Raw genomic sequence first — 18,795 nt, 5'->3', positions numbered from 1 at the left:
CTTCTACACTGCCAAAAGTACAGGCACAGACCCATCAAACCATCAACATATATTAACCCTTTCATTCCCAGAATCATTCTCCTGAACCTCCTCTGGAACCTCTCCAATACCAGGATGTCCTCTCTTAGGTAAAGGGCTGAAAACTGCCCTCAATACACCAAGTGCAGTCTGACTAATGCCTTATAAAACCTCAGTATCACATCCTTGCTTTTGTATTCTAATCTTCTTGAAATTAATGTTAACAATGCATTTGCCTTCCTTGCTACCAATTCAGCCTGCAAGTTAACCTTTAGAGAATTCTACACTAAGATGCCCAAGTTCCTTGGCACCTCTGATTTCTGAAATTGCTCCCTGTTTAGAAAATAGTCTAATCCTTTATTGCTTCTACAAAAAATGCATGACCATACACTTCGCTACACCATATTCCATCTTCCACTTCTTTGCCCATTCTCCCAATCTGTCTAAGTCCTTCCACAGACTCCCCGCTTCCTCAACACTACTTGCCCCTCTACCTTTGTATCATCTGCAAACCTGGTCACAAAACCATCAAATCTGTCATCCAAATCATTGGTATATAACATGAAAAGAAGCAATCCCGATACTGAGCCCTGCCAACCATAAAAGGCCCCCTCCGTTCCCATTCTTTGCCTCCTGCCATCAGCCAAGCTTCTATTCATGCTAGTATCTTTCTTGTAATACCACGGGTTCTGGTTAAGCAGCCTCATTTGCAGCACCTTATCACAGCCCCCTGAAAATCAAAATAACCAACATCTATGACTCTGCTTTGTCTATCCTCCCTGTTGTTTCCTCAAAGAATTCCAACAGATTTGTCAGGCAAGGTTTCCCCTTAATGAAACCATACTGACTTTGGTTTATTTTATCATGTGCCTCCAAATAACCAGAAACCTCATCCTCAGTAATGGATTCCAACATCTTCCCAACTGCTAAAGTTAGGTAACTGGCCTTAGAGAGGAGTGAAATTTATGATTTTCCAGGCCTCTGGAACCATTCCAGAATCTAGTGATTCTTGAAAGATCATTAACAATATCTCCATAATCTCTTCAGCTATGTCTTTCAGAACCTTGAGCTGTAGTCCATCTGGTCTAGGTGATGTATCTACCTTCAGACCTTTCAGGTGCTCAAGTACATTCTCTTTAGCTATGGCAGTTATTGTGCACTCACTTCTGTCATCTGACATTTCCAAATTTCTGGCATAATGGTTACGGTAAGCCTGCTTCTCCTTTGCAGGGGCAGTGACTGAACTCAAAGGTTGACCTTCCCCTGGAGATAATCGCCCAGATTTGGACTTCATTGCCTTGCTATGTGTAGCAGTAGTTTATTAAAGCTAAAGGACAAGCAATAACAATGGTGCGGATATGTTGCAGTAATAGGCAATAATTTATTCCAAACCAAGCATTCGGTGAGAAGCCACATTCATTCCTTGGAGTGGTACCTGGCTCAGTAATCCTAGTGATGTGCTGAACGACAGATCGCCAGGGTACGACAGTTTGAACAATATCTTCCAGGGCCTTGATAGCAGAAGTTACAGCTTGCATATCTGAAGTCAGTTTCTTTTGCAGCATTTCTGCTTGTCTTCCACTAGAATTTGAGATAACAAATGAGACTGTCAGATACAGTAAGAGGTGTGAGTCTGCAACTGTTAAAATAAAGCTGCCCTCTATCTTAATCCTGGACAGACTGAGCTTCTGGTTGTATGTAAAGCAATATGAAGGCTGAAACAGGATATTCTCCTTGACATTTCACACAGGGATGGCAATGTCATTATCATCTTAATGAGAATGTTGAATAGACCTCTCTTTTTGACTACCCTGTAAGTACTTTGGCACAGAATTCAACACTGAACCTTGCTGTCCAGGAACTAAACACCTAGGCTACTCTTTCTCACTGAGATGATGTAGCAGATTATAGGTGATATTTGCAACTTGGGTCCAAAAGCTCTTGATTATCTCTTCCTCAGCACCATTGATTTAAATATGTACACACCCCCTCTCCCCTTCTGAAATCAATGATTGTCTCTTTGCTGACATTGAAAGAAAGATTGGTATCATGACACCATGCCATGAGCCTTCATTATTATTATAGATTCAACCCATTATGGTAATATCATCTGCAAACATAGACGGAGTTTGAGTAGAATCTGGCCAGGTAGAGATGAGTATATATGGAATAAACTAGTAGGGAGCTGAGGATGCAGCCTTGTGCTGAGGATAATCATGGTGGAGTTGATTCTGCCTATCCTTACTGATTGTGAACTATTAGTCATGAATTCAAGGATTTATTTGCAAAGGAAGGTGTTGAGTTCCAGGTCTAACTCTAGATGTTCCTGAGCACCTGAGAACAGATTCAGTCATTTTATCCACTAAGACACCAGGACCTTTCAACAAGTTTTCCAAATATGTGGGGTGTCTTCCACTAATGATTACACGAGTTAAGAAATAGAAACCTGTTTTACTCCAGCATTAGCTAGCTTCAATCAGTGCAGCCATGAAATTAAATCCTGTTGTCAAACACTAAGGCAGTTAACAGGTGATTAATGCTGACTGGATCTTAAAAGCACCATAATGGAATTTGTTCATTCATCACCAACTAAAAATGGCAACGGTTAATTGCACTTTGTGATCACAAAATGCATTTTTAGGAATTATCTAGTTTCTCTTCCAGTAAGCAAGAGCAATCTGTTGGAGGAACTCAGCAGGTCAGTCAGGAACTGTGGGTGATGGTGGTGGTGGGGGTATTGTTAGTGCTCCAGGTTGAAACCCTGAATCAAGAGATTGTTCTGCAGATTGTTTGCTGCTCCATATTCCAGCAGCTATGGTCATATTTGTCTCCATTCTCCCTCAGTTAGTTTACAGCTGCAAACTATAAAAAACAGCCCTGTTAATTCAGCAGGGCGCATGTTGAATTTTAAGTTATTGATATCAATGTTCTGAAAATAATACAAGTCAAGACCATTAAAGAATAGAATCATAGCAAGATTCAGCAGAATTTAATCTCAAAGAAATTAAAACAAGGGATCCTAAGGCAGAATAGGCATAGACTCCAAAAACTATTTCTTTTTTGCAGAGTTGATGACCTATGGAATAGATTGCCAGAACAAAGAAAAACTGAATGTGGATTATTTACCTGTCTTCAGAAAGGAGTTGGGTAAATTTAAATGAAAAATAAAGAAAGAAATCTGAAGGGCTAAAAGAAGGCATGATGTTGCCTTAGCAGACGAGGTGAAGAAGAATCCTAAGAGATTCTACAGATATGTTAAAAGCAAAAGGATTGCAAGGGACAAAATTGATCCTTTGAAAAATAAGAATGGTAATCTATGCAGGAAGCCAAAAGAGATCTTTTAAAATGGTTTGTTTGCATCTGTATTTATTCAGGAGACAGACACAGAGTCTATCGAAGTAAGGCAAAGCAGCAGTAAAGTCATGAACCCTATAAGAGGAGGAGGTGTTTACTATCTTGAGGCAAATTAGGGTGGATAAATCTACTCGGCCTGGGGAAGTGTTCCCTCATACCCTGTGGGAAGCAAGTGCTAAAACTGCAGGGGCCCGAGCAGAGATATTTAAATCATCACTAGCAACAGGTGAGATACCAGAGGATTGGAGGATAGATGAAGGCAAGGTAGTGGATGTTGTCCACATGAATTGTAGAAAGACTTTTGACAAGGTCCCACATGGGAGGTTGGTCAAGAAGGTTCAGTTGCTCAGCATTCAGAAAGAGGTAGTAAATTGGATTGAATATTGGCTCTGTGGGAGAGTTCAGAGAGTGGTAGTAGATGGTTGCCTCTCTAACTAGAGACCCATGACTAGTGGAATACCACAGGATCTGTGCTGGACCTGTTGTTGTTTGCTGTCTATATCAATAATCTTGATAATAATGTGTTTAACTGGATCAGCAGATGTGTGGATGACACTTAGATTAGGGGTGTAGAGGACAGCGAGGTAGACTATCAGAGTTTGTAGTGGGATGTAGGCCAGCTGGAAATATGAGCTGAAGAATGGCAGATGGAATTTAATGCAGAAAAGTGCAAGAAGTTGCCCTTCGGTAGGACCGACCAGGGTAGATCTTACACAGTGAACATTAGGGCACTGAGGAATGTAGTAGAACAAAGGTAGTACAGGTCCATAATTTATTGAAAGTGGTGGCATAGGTACATAGGGTCATAAAGAAAACTTTTGGCGCATTGGCCTTTAAAAATCAGAGTATTGAGTACAAGAGTTGAGATGTTATGTTGAAGTTGTATGAGATACTGGTGAGGCCTAATTGGAGTATTGTCTGCAGCTTTGGTCATCTACCTAAAAAAATGGTGTAAATAAGGTTGAAAAAGTACAGAGAAAATTTATAGGATTTTGCCAGGACTGGAGGCAAGCTCAATTTCAATATTTGAGAGAAGTTTGGATAGGTGCATGGATAGAAGGGATATGGAGGGCTATGGTCCTGGTGCAGATCAATGGGAGTAGGCAGTTTAAATGGCTCAGCGCAGACTAGATGGGCTGAAGGGCTTGTTTCTGTGCTGTACTTTTCTATGACTCTGTGACTCTAACAAATCTTAAATTATAAACAACAGAAATTCAAAATTCCTAACAGGATGAACCTGGATGTGAAATCACAAGGATTTACTGTTTATTCTGATCTTCTTGAATTTGCTGATTAACCTTTTTTGAGGGCTGGATGTCAGAGGGATATTTTTAAATATTTCTTAAATAAGTAACATGATTTTCCTCCATTTTAACACATTGGAGAATTAGTTTCTTGAGAACTAAGTTGACGGCACAAATAGACTGCATCATTGGAATCGTGAATCATTGCAACTATCTGATGGGACATATGGGAAGAAACAAAATAAACCTTTATTGTCTCTGCTGGATAATAATATTTGACATGAAATAAACTTCTACAATCCGATGTCAATACATGGGATTTCATAAAAAGTTCCCAATTTGCACAACATATCAATTGTACTGAAAAAATTAACAATGATGGCTGGCCTCGTACCCCTACAAGATCATTTTTGTGCATTTGGCGTTCCAGTTTAGGTTTAAGTGGCTTTTAATTTATACTTGCCTGTGTTTTACTTTGGTATGAATAATAATAATAATAATAATAATAATAACAATTTGTTTATAGAGCACTTTTCATACAGAGTAATCTTTATTATTGACTCCGGGTGAATTTTGGAAAGCGATCAATACTCTAGCATATCTTGTATCTGCTAAAACACAACGCCAGACAAACACAATTCTAGTACATCAATCATTTCTTTGCTACACTTGAATTAGAATGGAAACTAGATTTGCATCCAAGGACGTTTCATTCACGTTCAGTTACATATTGGCTTGATATAAATACGCTTTTCGATATATAATTTACTGAACTGTGCGTAAGGTATACGCTGTTCTCTGTGAAGATGCCGAAGATCACAAACTATTTAAAGCAATTACGAAACATGTTTGTGTTACATCGATGTCTTCATAATCAATTTTACAAGGAAAATTCACTGTGATCCATGGTACTATGAAACTGTCCTTAGCAAAAGAATCTTGTAATTATAAAAAAATTGTGTATTTATGTTAAGGTCCTGGTTCTTTTTGTTATACCTTTTGTAACGTATGATTCCCGTTTACACAATGCTTTCATTCAGCTTTGCCAAGTGTTGACGAATTGTTTGCCCTTATTAAAAGGTGTTATGTAAACCTCGCTCGACATGTTTTCTATTGAGATAATCAATACTGTGACTGTGGGCTTGGGGACGTGCGTGTCCTTTTGTGATTCTAGGTTAATCAGCATGTTTCGTCGGGTTATTGAAAGTCATATGCATAGGACTTAAGAAAAATTCTAAGAAAAATCGCCAACGGATCGCCAATTTTTGTTTAACTGCCTGTTTAGATCATGCCTTGTATGTTCCACATGATATTTGATTAACTCATGCAGGCAAACACCAATATTCACTGCAAAACGCACAAAATGCAGCCCAACTCCGTATTAGTAAAGAAAACATTTTAATATGTAGGAGTATCTTTGTAAGAATATCACCGAAGTCCACCTTTTATTAAGGATACGGAGGGTACTACAGGGATTAACAAATCCTGATGCTGTGGAGTAATTCTTCGAAATCGATTAATTCAAACATTCTCTTCGATTTTTATTCTAATTTTTGTAAAGATTCGCACAAAGAAAAAGATCGATAATTAGCTTTATTAATACCCTAATTATGTTTGTCAGTACGCCTAAGCTCCATTAGATTTATACTCGAGGTGTTCTCCTTTTGACTTTTAGATTTCATCTCAAGTTTGTTCGGATAAAAGGGGGGATGCAGAGAATAGATTCATTTGACAGACCGGAGAATTATCTGTCATAATGCTGAAAATGAATTAATTTTCTTCGAAAAATATTAACAACTGCACCCACTCATTTTCTGTATAATTAAAATCTTGAAGCAGTGCCATGGTGAACATGTTCATTTCTGACGCAGAAGTAGCACCTCACCTTAAGAAAGTCCTTGTGTAAGAGCGCCGACACTGTTTCCCAGTTCAGATCTGAGCAGTCAGTAGCCATGATTCTCACGTTGATTCTGCTGATGTTCTTCCCTGTCCTACACAGATCCACTCCTCGATGTTCGCCAACAGTGTTTTATAGAAACTGCTGGTTGCGCCATTTTCCTGGGTTACTTATAGATCTGCCACTTTCCAGAAGAAGGGGCGCCCGCTTGGTTAATTACTACCACGCGAAGACTGCTCAACAGTGCAGCAGGTCCTGTTGCCTCCTCCGGAACGGTGAGTGTGACAGGCTACTGGAGGAAGAGTTTACACTCTGCTCGCCGGGATTTTCATATGATGATATGCCTCGTGTTTAGTTGATCTCCCAAATCCGATTAGATGAGCGTTACTATTCATTCGCGTGGTTACTCGACGTCTGCAGCTGAAGCCGAGAAGTAGAAACATTAAGGGGTGGTCCTCAAGATGAGAGTTACAAAATATAACGACGTAAGTTAATCTGATTCACGGTTGTTCACTGGGAAAATCAAGTTTTGATTAGTGAAACCGTAACAATTTTAATTGTGCCAAAAATTCAGCTATCCAAGAGAAATAATGTTTCAAACAATAGAAGTTTTGATTCAAAGTTTAAGGACTAACAATTACTTCGTTCTGCTTTACACTTGTGTACAGGAAATTACATTAAACAATCTTAAATCTTGACCGTCAAATTAAAAAAAAAGTATAAGCGGGGCCGAGCAATACATTTAAGGAGCAGATTTGGCCAAAAAAAAAAATAAGGAAGATTGCTGATCGATAAAGGTGACGTTCTGGCTGAGGATTAAATTTCATGAAACTGAATCCAGTTCTCGTTCAGTACAATGATCGTTGTGTTCCAGCAATCTCAGCCCAGCCCGTGTGTCGAACGACCTTTCCCCTGTACTTTGGATACCACTCTGCGTGTTCTCATTCAACTGGTAACAATTACTGTACTACTTCTTTCTTCCATTCAACAGGGTCCTTAAGCTCGAATGTACTTCCAGCTCTTCTACATGTACAGTGCTCCATTCATTCACACTCTCCAATTTAACTCAACCTCTTTAAATCTTATCTGCTGCTCGATAATTGAATGCTGGCGTGCTCGCCCTTACGCAATCAGTTGTCGGGAAACGTCTCAGAGGCGCTTGCACATCTCACCAACCTCCGCCCCCCCCCCCCCCCCCCCCTCGGTAATCTATTTCTATTCATTGGATAAATATTCAAATAATTTTGGTCCTGTTTTTCCATTTATTACAGACACGTGTAACATAGCCGTCTTCAGTTTTGCCCAACATCAAGGCGGTTCCAACTGTTTTCACCTTAACTGCCCAAGTCAGGAAAGTTGTATAATGAGAAGAAGGATTGATTTTACACTATTTAACATAACAAGAGGTAAACCCACCACTATTTTCTATTTTAAGCTGCTAGTTTTTCATTTTAACGTGAATGAATAGAAAAAAAACAATATTTTTATTCAATGCAATTTGAAAATCAATTGTTAAAAAAACAATTATTTTACGTGACACACACAGAATGCTGGAGGAACGCAGCAGGCCAGGCAGAATGTATGGAAAGGAGTACAGTCGACATTTCGGGCCGAGACCCTTCATCAGGACTGAAGAAAAAAAGATGAAGAGCCAGAGAAAGAAGGTGGGGTTGAGTGGGGAGAGAAGAAACTCAAGGCGATAGATGAAACACTGGGGGGAGGGGGGAGGAGTGAAGTAAAGAGCTGGGGAGTTGATTGGTGAAACCCCATCTTCTCACTCTGAATCCTCATGTTTTTTTCTCCAGTCCTGATGAAAAGTCTCGGTCCGAAACGTCGACTGTACTCTTTCCCATAGATGCTGCCTGACCCGCTGAGCTCCTCCAGCATTTTGTGTGTGTTGCGTGGATTTCCAGCATCTGCAGATCTTTTCTTACTTATTTTACGTGGGTTGGCTGCATCTGCCTAATATTCTCAACAATTCATCCATAGATAGATTAAGCATTTGATTATCTCCAATGCAATTTTAAGCACATAGTTAGTTCTGTAAATTCCGTTCCAATGCATGCCAATAAAGCGACAATGAGAGCTATTCACTACCTTTGGGAACGCCCAGAGAGCTGAAACCCCAGTAAGTATTTAATACACAGAATCTGAGTCAGGTTTAGTATCACCGGCATATATCGTGGCATTTGTTGACTTTGCGGCAGTAATAACGGGGGATAACGTGAATTACGGTAAGTGTATGCGTACTGTATAATATATATATAACATAAAATGGTTAAAATAAATAACTACTGCAAAAATGGAAATAAAGTAGTGAGGTAGTGTTCATGGGTTCAATGTCCATTCAGAAATCCGACGGCAGAGGGGAAGAAGCTGTTCCTGAATCGTTGAGTGTTTACCTTCACGCGTCTGTACCTCCTTCCTGATGGTAGCAATGAGAACGAGGTATGACCAGGCTGATGGTGGCCCTTAATGATAGATGCCGCCTTTTTGAAGCATCACTTCCTTAAAGATGGCCTGGATACTACGGAGGCTAGTGCCCATGATGAAGCAAAGCTACGACTCTCTGCAGCTTACTTCGATCCTGTGCAGTAACCACCCCCTCGCCTCCATACCAGGCGCTGTTGCAGCCAGTTAGAATGCTCTCCTTGGTACATCGGTAGAAATTTGCAAGTGTTTTAGGTGCCGTACTAAATCTCGTCAAACTCCTAATAAAATATAACCGCTGTCATGCCGTCTTTGTCGGGGCATCTATATGTTGGGTCCAAGTTAGATACTCAGAAAAAATAACACCCGAGAACTTGAAGTTGCTCACCCTTACCACTTCTGTTTCCTCTGCGAGGACTGGTGTACTGTACCCTCGTCTTAGCCCTTCTGATGTCCACAATTAGTTCTTTGGTTTCACTGATGTTGAGTGCAAAGTTGTTGCAGCGACACCACTTAACCAGCTGATGTATCTCGCTCCTGTACGCCACGTAGACAGATTTGCCATCACATTTGCAAGCACAGCATCTTCCGTTGAGGCTTGAGTGACGATCCGGTCGAGTACGTCGGCAATATCCGAGTAAATGGAACCCACAGGAACTGCAGATGCCGGAAACCTTAAGCAAAATAAAAGGAAAACACTTAACAGGCAGCATTCGTGGAAAAAAAACGATCAACGTTTCGAATTTGCGGCCCTTCGTTAAAACTGTGAATCTCTACCCAGAATCAATGTTTCATTATGAACAGAGGTCCTATCAATGAGGTTATGACCTTAATTTAATCTTTCACTTATATCAGAGATCGCTGATGACATGTTAACTTAATTTCTACGCCTCATCTTTTTCTTCTGCAATTGCTTCACAGGAGAAGATCCAGATTTGCTTGTTTTTGGAGACCGTCGAAATAAAACCAGGGACCCAGGTTTCCGATTCTCTGCCAACATGTCAAGATTGAATAATTCTGGATATCTTGGACTGGATAAACAACGTTCTTTCAACAGGTATGCTTCGCTTTCGTCACAAGCAACTCTTTCCACTTACAACTGGTACCCAAATGGGTCACTCCCATCACGGACTCCATTTCTTTCGGCATCGAACCCGGCGTCAGTCACTGATTCACTGGACACTGGGAGAGGAACAAACAATAGCCGAATCGAATCGTCTGAGCTACCAGAAGCGCTAGTCTTAATCAAAGATGAGCTGCTCCCTAATACTGCATCGGAAAACACTTCCCAGCCCTCTCGTTTCCCAAACAGCGCAACCCATGAAGAATCAAGTTATTTAAAATCGACTCCTAACACCCACTCATTAGGAAAGGCAAGTAGTACTATAGGAAGCAATGGCAAGAACCAGACGATTGATGTCACGACTACCATGACACCTTGGCAAGTGGATCTCGAAGTTTTACTGACTCCATTATTGTTATCTTTAATCGCGTTGATCTTTGGGTGCGCTATTGTGGGGGTAGCAACAAGGTGCAAGAAAAAGCGAGGATGCTATAGACCTCCCCAGCCCAGTGGTGCTGGTAAAAATAAAATTGAAATTAGAAACAGGTTATTTAAATAGATGAACTGACAATATTCAAAGAATGCTCTATTTTTTGACCTAGTGCTAAAATTCCATGTCCTGAAACTTGTCGATAGAAAATTTGGCATTCAAGATTAAACTCTATAGGACCGATTAGAATCCCTGACCTTGCCATCTGCCCAGTTATACGCAAAAACTTCAGAAGCTGTTTCCAATAATTTTACCTTTCCCCTACGTAAAATGTGTTGTTACACTTTGTCGAGACAATCAGCAGAGTCAGCACTTTACATGAACACAGAATTCCTGCGAGAAAAGCCATGCAAAATACCTGTTCCAAAGGAAGCTTAAAGAAAACATCACATTTTCTGTTTTAGCGCATGCATGACATAACCTTTATTAGACAATTCTAGGAATAGCAGCCCATCCAAAATTACTCATTTATCAGTGCATGTATATGAAGGCTTTCTCTGCAAGCAATGAGTTTATTTATACAATCTTTTCTAATTCTTTTAATGAAATCATTAACTAATTACCCAAACAACAACATTTCCAATTAGTTTTGGTAACTGAATTAGATGCAATGATGCTTCTGTGTATACACTGGTAAGAGAAAAAAAGCACTTCGTAAAAAGGAACCATTTTGAATTTTTATCTAAATTTATAACACTGTAATCCAAAGTGGAAGTGAATTGTAATCCTGATTCCACTGTTATTGGCCCTAAAATAATGGAAAGCAGTGGCATCGGGAAAATGTGCATATTCTGACACAAAAATCTCAAATAATTTGGAAATATGAGGTACATATATTTTCAGTGAATAATAAAATGCATATGATACATTGCTTTAGAATGTTTCATAATTTATCCATAGGAAATAAAAAGGGTGAAAAGCTAAGAAATTTATTTTTGCTTTCTTTGTCTGATATGTTGGAACAGATATTAGCCTTAATAAATATTCCTGTTGGGTTTCAGCCCAAACCATTAACTATTTATTCCCCTTCCATAGAAGGTGCTGACCTGCTGAACTCTTCCAGAATTTTGTGTGTTGCTCCCAGTTTCTAGCATCTACAGAATCTTTTGTGTTAATGAATATTAAGCTATTTTTCATTATGACTTAGGTTGAAATTTAAATTGAGTAAGATGTCATTTACTGTATGACACAAGATGTACTGCACAATTTCATCATGTAACCCACACACATCTTCAAAGAAAATAAAGTGCAAAATATTTACTATATCCTTGCCATTATTTAGACATCAAAGGAAAATAATACGATTGATAACTGATTATCAGATTTATCTTAAATGTCATGTACACCAGTTTCATGTTCAGTATGAACAAAACCTGATATTACCTACATTAAACTTGCCAATTATCCCATTTTAAAGTGCTGCAGAATAACATTTTTGTCAAAAGTATGATAGCTTAAATTATGTAAATGAAAAGTTAAATGATTTTTTCAAGGAAATTGTGTCAACCAACAAGCATTTTAATCTTATACTAAATCTATTTTCTTTCCTTGCCACATTCCCATCAACTCCTCCCCTCCTCCCAGATTCCACCGTTCAACAACACAATAGGGGTAACTTATCGTAACTAATTAAAGTGCCAGCTCATGTCTTTTGGGATATGGGGCAAAACCAAAACACCCAGAAGAAACACACAAGATCATGAGAATGTGCAAATCTTACACACACACACACGAGTTTAGGTCATGATTGAGGGTTGCAACACTTGGTCTTTAACTTTATTCCTTTCCATCATCCAGGAATCCAATGGAATAGCACCTAATATTCCAGCAAAGTTGTCCAGAACCTGACAGCATGAACATTGAAATCTCCATTTTCAAGTAACTTGTTCCTCCCGTCCCTTGTCTTGTTCGTACTACACACATATCTCCCATATCCACCACACCCTCCCAGCATCCTTCTTCATTCCTCCTTTACTTTTCCCATCTGATCTCTCTACCTCATTACTTTGTTCCATGCTCTAACTTTCTTTCCTCTCAGATTCCATCATCTGCAGCCCTTTGTTACCTCCACCTGTCACCTCCCAGCCTCCATCACTACTTCCTCTCTTCCCTGCCTCATCTATCACCCCACCTCACCTGGATTTAATTATCCCTTTTGCTCCACCTCTTCTCATCTTTTTATTCTGGCTATCTACCCTCTTTCAGTCCAGGTGGAAGGTCTCCACCCAAAACCTTGACTCTTCGCATTTCCTTCCACAGATACTGCCTGACTGCTGACTTCCTCCAGCTTTTAGTTTTTATTTTTGCTTCAGATTCCAACTTCTGCAATCTCAGTTGTCTCCTGTGTACCTAACCAGTCCTTTCAGTTGAAGCAGAGATTTCCTTCTACTCCTTCCAATTTATTGTCACAACCACAGATTCGGCAGTGCAGCAGATATGGCAATTGCGCTCGTGAATATGCACGTGTCAGCTAATTACTATTTTATTGTGATAGTATTTAACTCCATTCATTCTGTCATAGTATTTGTCGAGACTTGGACACAGCACAGTAACAATTCACTGCCTGTTTGCCTTCGGCCTTGCCTGAGAAATTGGACTGACTCTGAAGATTAATGGCATTTGTTTTATTCTTAGTTGTTCTTTTCAGCTGCATTGTAGGCTTCGTTTTTCATTCGAGAGCCTAGTTAATGGCATTGTTTGGCCTAGTGTTTATTGTTTTCTTTTACCTTTAACATTGTTTGCATTAAAGTCAGTGAAATGTCGACCCACTTCAGTTTCTCTCACTTCGCACTTGTGCCATATCCGAACCTGGTAACATTTATTCATTGCGCTCTTCTACAGTAGAGATTCTTATTGGAGATTGAGTGATTACTTTGCCGACTATAACATCAGTGCTGAGCTTCTGGTTGCCTGGCACTTAAAGTTTGTAACCCAATCCTATCTTTCTGTGGCTTCAGCACTTTTCCCATTAAGCTTAATGTAAATTTAAGGAACATAATTTCTTCTTTCGTCTACGCACTTTGCAACCTCTTTTGTTAGCTGTAATGTTATTTACAAAGAATTTTAAATCACTTCTTCCATCTGCAGGTGCTGCATGATTTGCAGGAAATTTCCAGCATTCCCATTTTGAATTCAGAACTCAGCAACAGCACGTGACGGTGTTTACAAGTCCTTTTATTCTTTTTTCTTCTCTTTCTAACTGCCATCATTAACTAATCAACTAGATGGCTCTCTCATTTCTGAAGTTACCTGAGCAGCCCTGCTCCCTCTTGGTTCAGAGTTATTCCGTGTATCCTACACATAGCTCCCCATCCTTTGTACAACTTAAGACTAACTTGTTTCTTCACATTCCCAGTTCTGGTAAAAGACCTGAAATGTTGACTCAGTTTCCCTTTCCATGGATGCTGATCTGATAGGTTTTAACCTGTAGTTTCTGTTTTTATTTCAACTACATGGTTTATACAGCTGGGAGGTTAAGTGAGATTGAGTTACATTCTTTCCTCAAACTCTTTGTAAGAAATAGTTTAAAAATACTTGGGAATAGCAGAAAAGCAGAACTTATAAGGAAGTCTCCCTCTTCACCTATAAGGATCTCATCTCAGAATACCTAAATAAACATATATCTTTTACATACCACATTAGTGGCACTTCATAGATGATGAGATTTGTGTGGTGACAGGGAGTTCTGGGAGAAGAAGCTGTTTCCCATTATAACAGTCCTTGTTATAATGCTACATTACCTCCTGCCTCATTGGAGGGTGTGAAAGAGACTGTGGGATGGAGTCTTGACTATGCTAAGGGGCTTGCTTATGCAGTGCTCCTGATAGGTATCTCAGGAAGGTGGAAGAAAGACCCAAATGATCCCCTCAGTAGTGCTCACAATTGCTTGTAGGCTCTTGCAGTAGACCAGATGATAGATTTGACATTTTTGTAAATTAATAAATTGAAGTTTCCACCTTATTATTTGTGTAGCTGCTATTCAGGCACATTTTGTACATTAAACAAAAATTAAATGATCCTGTTTTGCTATTGAATACCAACACAGAAAAATTTTTTGAAGTTAAAAGCCTTGAAGATGTTTAGACTCAGAAAACCAAATAAAGTGGCATCTTCAATAACCTTTAAAAACATCTAAGTCTCTCCAGCTTTTTCAGTGATCTGGAGACTGAAACCATGATTAAAATGTTAAAACTTTGAAGATGTAAAACTGATATTTAAAATGAGCGACACAGCAGATTCTTTTTCTCTGAATCCTTAAGAATATTAGCTTGCCTACTTTCCTATTGCATGAATAAAAAGAATGCTGAATAGGTTTTTGTGGAATATTTTCACTTTGTATAATATTTGACTTACCTCAACCAGGTTTTACAGACAGACATACTTTATTGATCCCGAGGGAAATTGAGTTTTGTTACAGTTGCACCAACCAAGAATAGAGTAGAAATATAGCAAAATTAAACCAGAAATAATTAAATGATAATAAGTAAACTATGCCAAGTGGAAATAAGTCCAAGACCAGACTATTGGCTCAGGGTGTCTGACACTCCGAGGGAGGAGTTGTAAAGTTTGATGGCGCCAGGCAAGAATGACTTCCAATGATGCTCAGTGTTGCATCTCAGTGGAATGAGTCTCAGGCTGAATGTACTCCTGTGCCAACCAGTATATTATGGAGTGGATGGGAGACATTATCCAAGATGACACGCAACTGGGACAGCATCCTCTTTTCAGACACCACCGTTAGAGTCCAGTTCCACCCCCACATCATCACTGGCCTTGCGAATGAGCTTGTTGCCCCAGTACATAACAGCAAACATGATAGCACTGGCCACCACAGACTCGTAGAACATCCTCAGCATCGCCTGGCAGATATTAAAGGACCTCAGTCTCCTCAGAAGATAGAGACCCTATTTGAGGTATCAGGTAGACCAGTACTCGGGGATTTCAATAACACATTTCTCAATTCCCATTTTAACTCTCACCGAGTAGTTCTTCAAAAACATGAACATACGAAACACTTAGAACAACATCTTCCAGATAATATTTAACATTTATTTTCAGATGTTTTGAATTTATTATGAATCTGTAACTTTGCCATTCAAAGACTCAAAGTATAACCTTGTATTATTTGGTATGATGGCAGTGCATTCAGATGCAGCAGCTTCTACGGGGTCAGCCAAATGTGTTATTGCCTTTTTAAGTGTATGTTTTTACTATTGCGATACTATTGCTTGCTAGACTTAATACTGCAGGTCTACCGGAGCAACAAGTTGCTTGTTGGCAGAGAAGCTCAAGGAGGTGGACTTGGCATGGGCTGTAATACTGCCTGTGACAAGAGAAGTGTCAGTGTGCAAAGAAGATGTGCATTGTAACAGCAAGTGATAATCTTAATCACATTTCTTCTGATCACAAGACCCTGTTGGATATTGGTGGTGTGGAATGCTGTAAACCCAATTTATGGAGGGGGAGCTGTGTAGCCTCAGTCTTTTTCATAGCAAGGACTAGGCCTCACACAAGTGTTGCCTGTTTCAGCCACCCAGGGGCAGGCTGGACATTCCACCCAAGTGCTGGAGGCAGAGACCATGCTGGAATCAGTATTGCCCCCCACGTCCACTTGGCAGGAGATGAGCTGTATTGTGTTCGACTGCAAACTGCTGCAACATTCTTGGATTCAGGGACTTGGACTATTTTTTTTGTGCGATTGTATTTTACTGCTCTCTTATATGAGCTGTGTGCACCTTTTGCTGTGTATGACTGTTGGCACTGTATTTTGTACCTTGGCCCCAGAGTAACATTGTTTTATTTGACTGTATTCATGGGTACTCCTATGGTTGAATGACAATTGAACTTGAACTTAAACTTGTGACAGTTAAAACAAATGGTTGCATATAATAAACAGCCGACAGCCAGCAGGAGTGGATTTTATAATTCTATTGCCAATAAATCTTGGTGATCACTCATGTAATTTTATGCAACTAATATGTTACGATCAATTTTTCCTGGGAAAATGGCTCCACTTTGTATTGAGAACATTTGCTGTAGTTTGTATTTTACCCAGTATTTGAAAAAAAAGGAATGTCACTTTGGTTCTGAACAATTATTCTCTTAAAATGGAGACACAAGAGACTGTAGATGCTGAAATGTGGGGCAACAAACAATCTGTTGGTGCAACTCAGTGGGTTGAGCACCAGTAAGGGAAAGAAATAGTTAATATTTTGAGATAATTTTAAATACTGAAAAGTTCACACTTTTTGCATAGTTTATATGTAAATACCAACAAATATCGAGATACAGGATTCCCCCACTATACGAAAGTAGAGCGTTCCTATGAAACCTTTTGTTAGCTGAAATGATGTAAAGCGAAGAAGCAATTACCATTAATTTATATGGGGAAATTTTTTGAGCGTTCCCAGACCCAAAAAGTAACCTACCAAATCATACCAAATAGCACATAAAACCTAAAATAACACTAACATATAGTAAAAGCAGGAATGATATGATAAATACACAGCCTATATAAAGAAGTAATAATGTATGTACAATGTCGTTTCACTTAACAGAATCCAGAAGATTTAGCTAAAACCAATTTGTAGAAAAAGATCAGTATGTACACATATGCACACACACCTGCTCGCACAAGGCTTCACAGTCGTGGTAGTCTTTCTCGGGGTAAACAAAAGTTTAAAGCGGGCACCTTTTTTCGTAAAAGCGAAAATCCTCTTTGGATTTCTTTTGGTTAGTGAAACCAGGTACTAATGTAGGTCTTTCATAGAAGCGAAGCGACGTAAAGCGAACTTTCGTAAAGCGGGGACACCTGTATAACACAAATATGACAGCATTTGTTTTATATTATTTGAACCCTTTGCTTTCAATGTGTTTGATCTACTCTATTTTGTAACTCTTTAATGTATATCTATCAGGGCTTGATAATTTACTATCATAGATAGTAACATTATTATCAAAATTATAGAAACTGAGCGGTAGGGGCTGCATCAATTAAATTACATCCATATCTTTAGATGAACAGAAAATTAAATCATTATGTCACTACTGAAGTAGAATATGCTTCATCTCTAAAAGGATTTTTTCATTTATGTTTCACAACAAATTTACATGACAGTAAAAAGGAAAAGCTAAACACCTGGCTGATGTTAAATACCTACTTTCAAAATAAATTAAGTTATAAATTCAAATACTTAATATTTACAATCTTACACAATGTTTGAAGAGCTTGCAATTATTAGCCTCAGACATTAAATATTTTGTGGAGTCTTGTTATAGTAGCATTCTGTGCCACAAATTTCACAAAGAATTAACAGTCTTCAAGAAAAATAATACATAATTTCTTGTAAATAATAATAGAATTGTTTAAAACAAAGTCTGAAGAATATTGGTCAGTGGGAAAATTAAATGACTGAAAGAGACAGGAGACTAAGTGAAATCTGTTCTTCACTGCAGAGCCAGATACCTGAATTGCAAACATAACTGGCTGCCACTTATGAGTTTCAAGTAAGATTCATAAAGGTTATTGAGTATGGTGTAGGGTACTTAATTAACTCGAATGGATAATGAAAATAAGACCCAGAAGCTATATAGTTTTACCTAGAACTACAGGAATGCTTTTTCACATATTTCTCCAAAATACCTGAAAATGCTATTAATGTTGTAAAAGTGTTCACATTAACACTTCACAAACAGAATCTGGATTTCCATGTAGAAAACATAAGTCAGAACATATATGAAAATATTACATTTCTGAAAAGTCAAGTAACCTTTCAAACTCTTCTAGTTGATTTTCTTTATTTATTGGTTTTATTGAAATCCAGCATTGAGTGGGCCCTTCAAGACACACCACCCAGCAATCCCCAGTTTAATCCTAGCCTAATAACGGGGCAATTTACCAGCCATGGGAGGAAACCAGAGCACCCGGAGGAAACCCATGCAGTCATGGGGAGAATGTAAAGCTCCTTACAGGCAATGGCGGGAATTGAACCCTGGTCATCTGAACTGTAAAGCACTAATCACCCTTGGGCAATGCAAGAAGATGCAATCCATTGTAGGAATGAAAAAGTTTCTTGCACCATCATGCTGCAAAATCCAACACTGTAATTGAAACTACCTTCCTGTTTTCTCAATAAACTAAGTAACAATGGTTACTTTGCTTACCTATCACCATAACTTCAATACCAAGCTTTTCCAAAGAAGATATTTTGCAAACTAGATGCTTAATTAAACTGTTTGTGGGAAGTGGCTTTTAAAGTTGGAGAAAATAAGGGAAGATCAACATGCAGGGTATATATTG

At 38.9% G+C, this 18,795-nt stretch overlaps 1 protein-coding gene across 1 annotated transcript; it reads left to right on the top strand.

Annotated features, from left to right (window-relative positions):
* Positions 1-6,406: 6,406 nt before the first annotated feature.
* On the top strand, positions 6,407-13,808 carry LOC132398579 (MANSC domain-containing protein 4-like). Its single transcript, XM_059978221.1, has 3 exons — positions 6,407-6,788; positions 7,785-7,919; positions 9,865-13,808. Exons 1-3 carry the CDS (start codon positions 6,569-6,571, stop codon positions 10,563-10,565), a joined length of 1,056 nt encoding a protein of 351 aa, XP_059834204.1. The 5' UTR covers positions 6,407-6,568; the 3' UTR covers positions 10,566-13,808.
* The last annotated feature ends 4,987 nt before the right edge of the window (positions 13,809-18,795 follow it).

The sequence above is a fragment of the Hypanus sabinus genome, chromosome 8 (genome assembly GCF_030144855.1).
Source record: "Hypanus sabinus isolate sHypSab1 chromosome 8, sHypSab1.hap1, whole genome shotgun sequence".
Lineage (NCBI taxonomy): Eukaryota > Metazoa > Chordata > Chondrichthyes > Myliobatiformes > Dasyatidae > Hypanus > Hypanus sabinus.
This window is presented reverse-complemented; position numbering and strand designations above follow the sequence as displayed.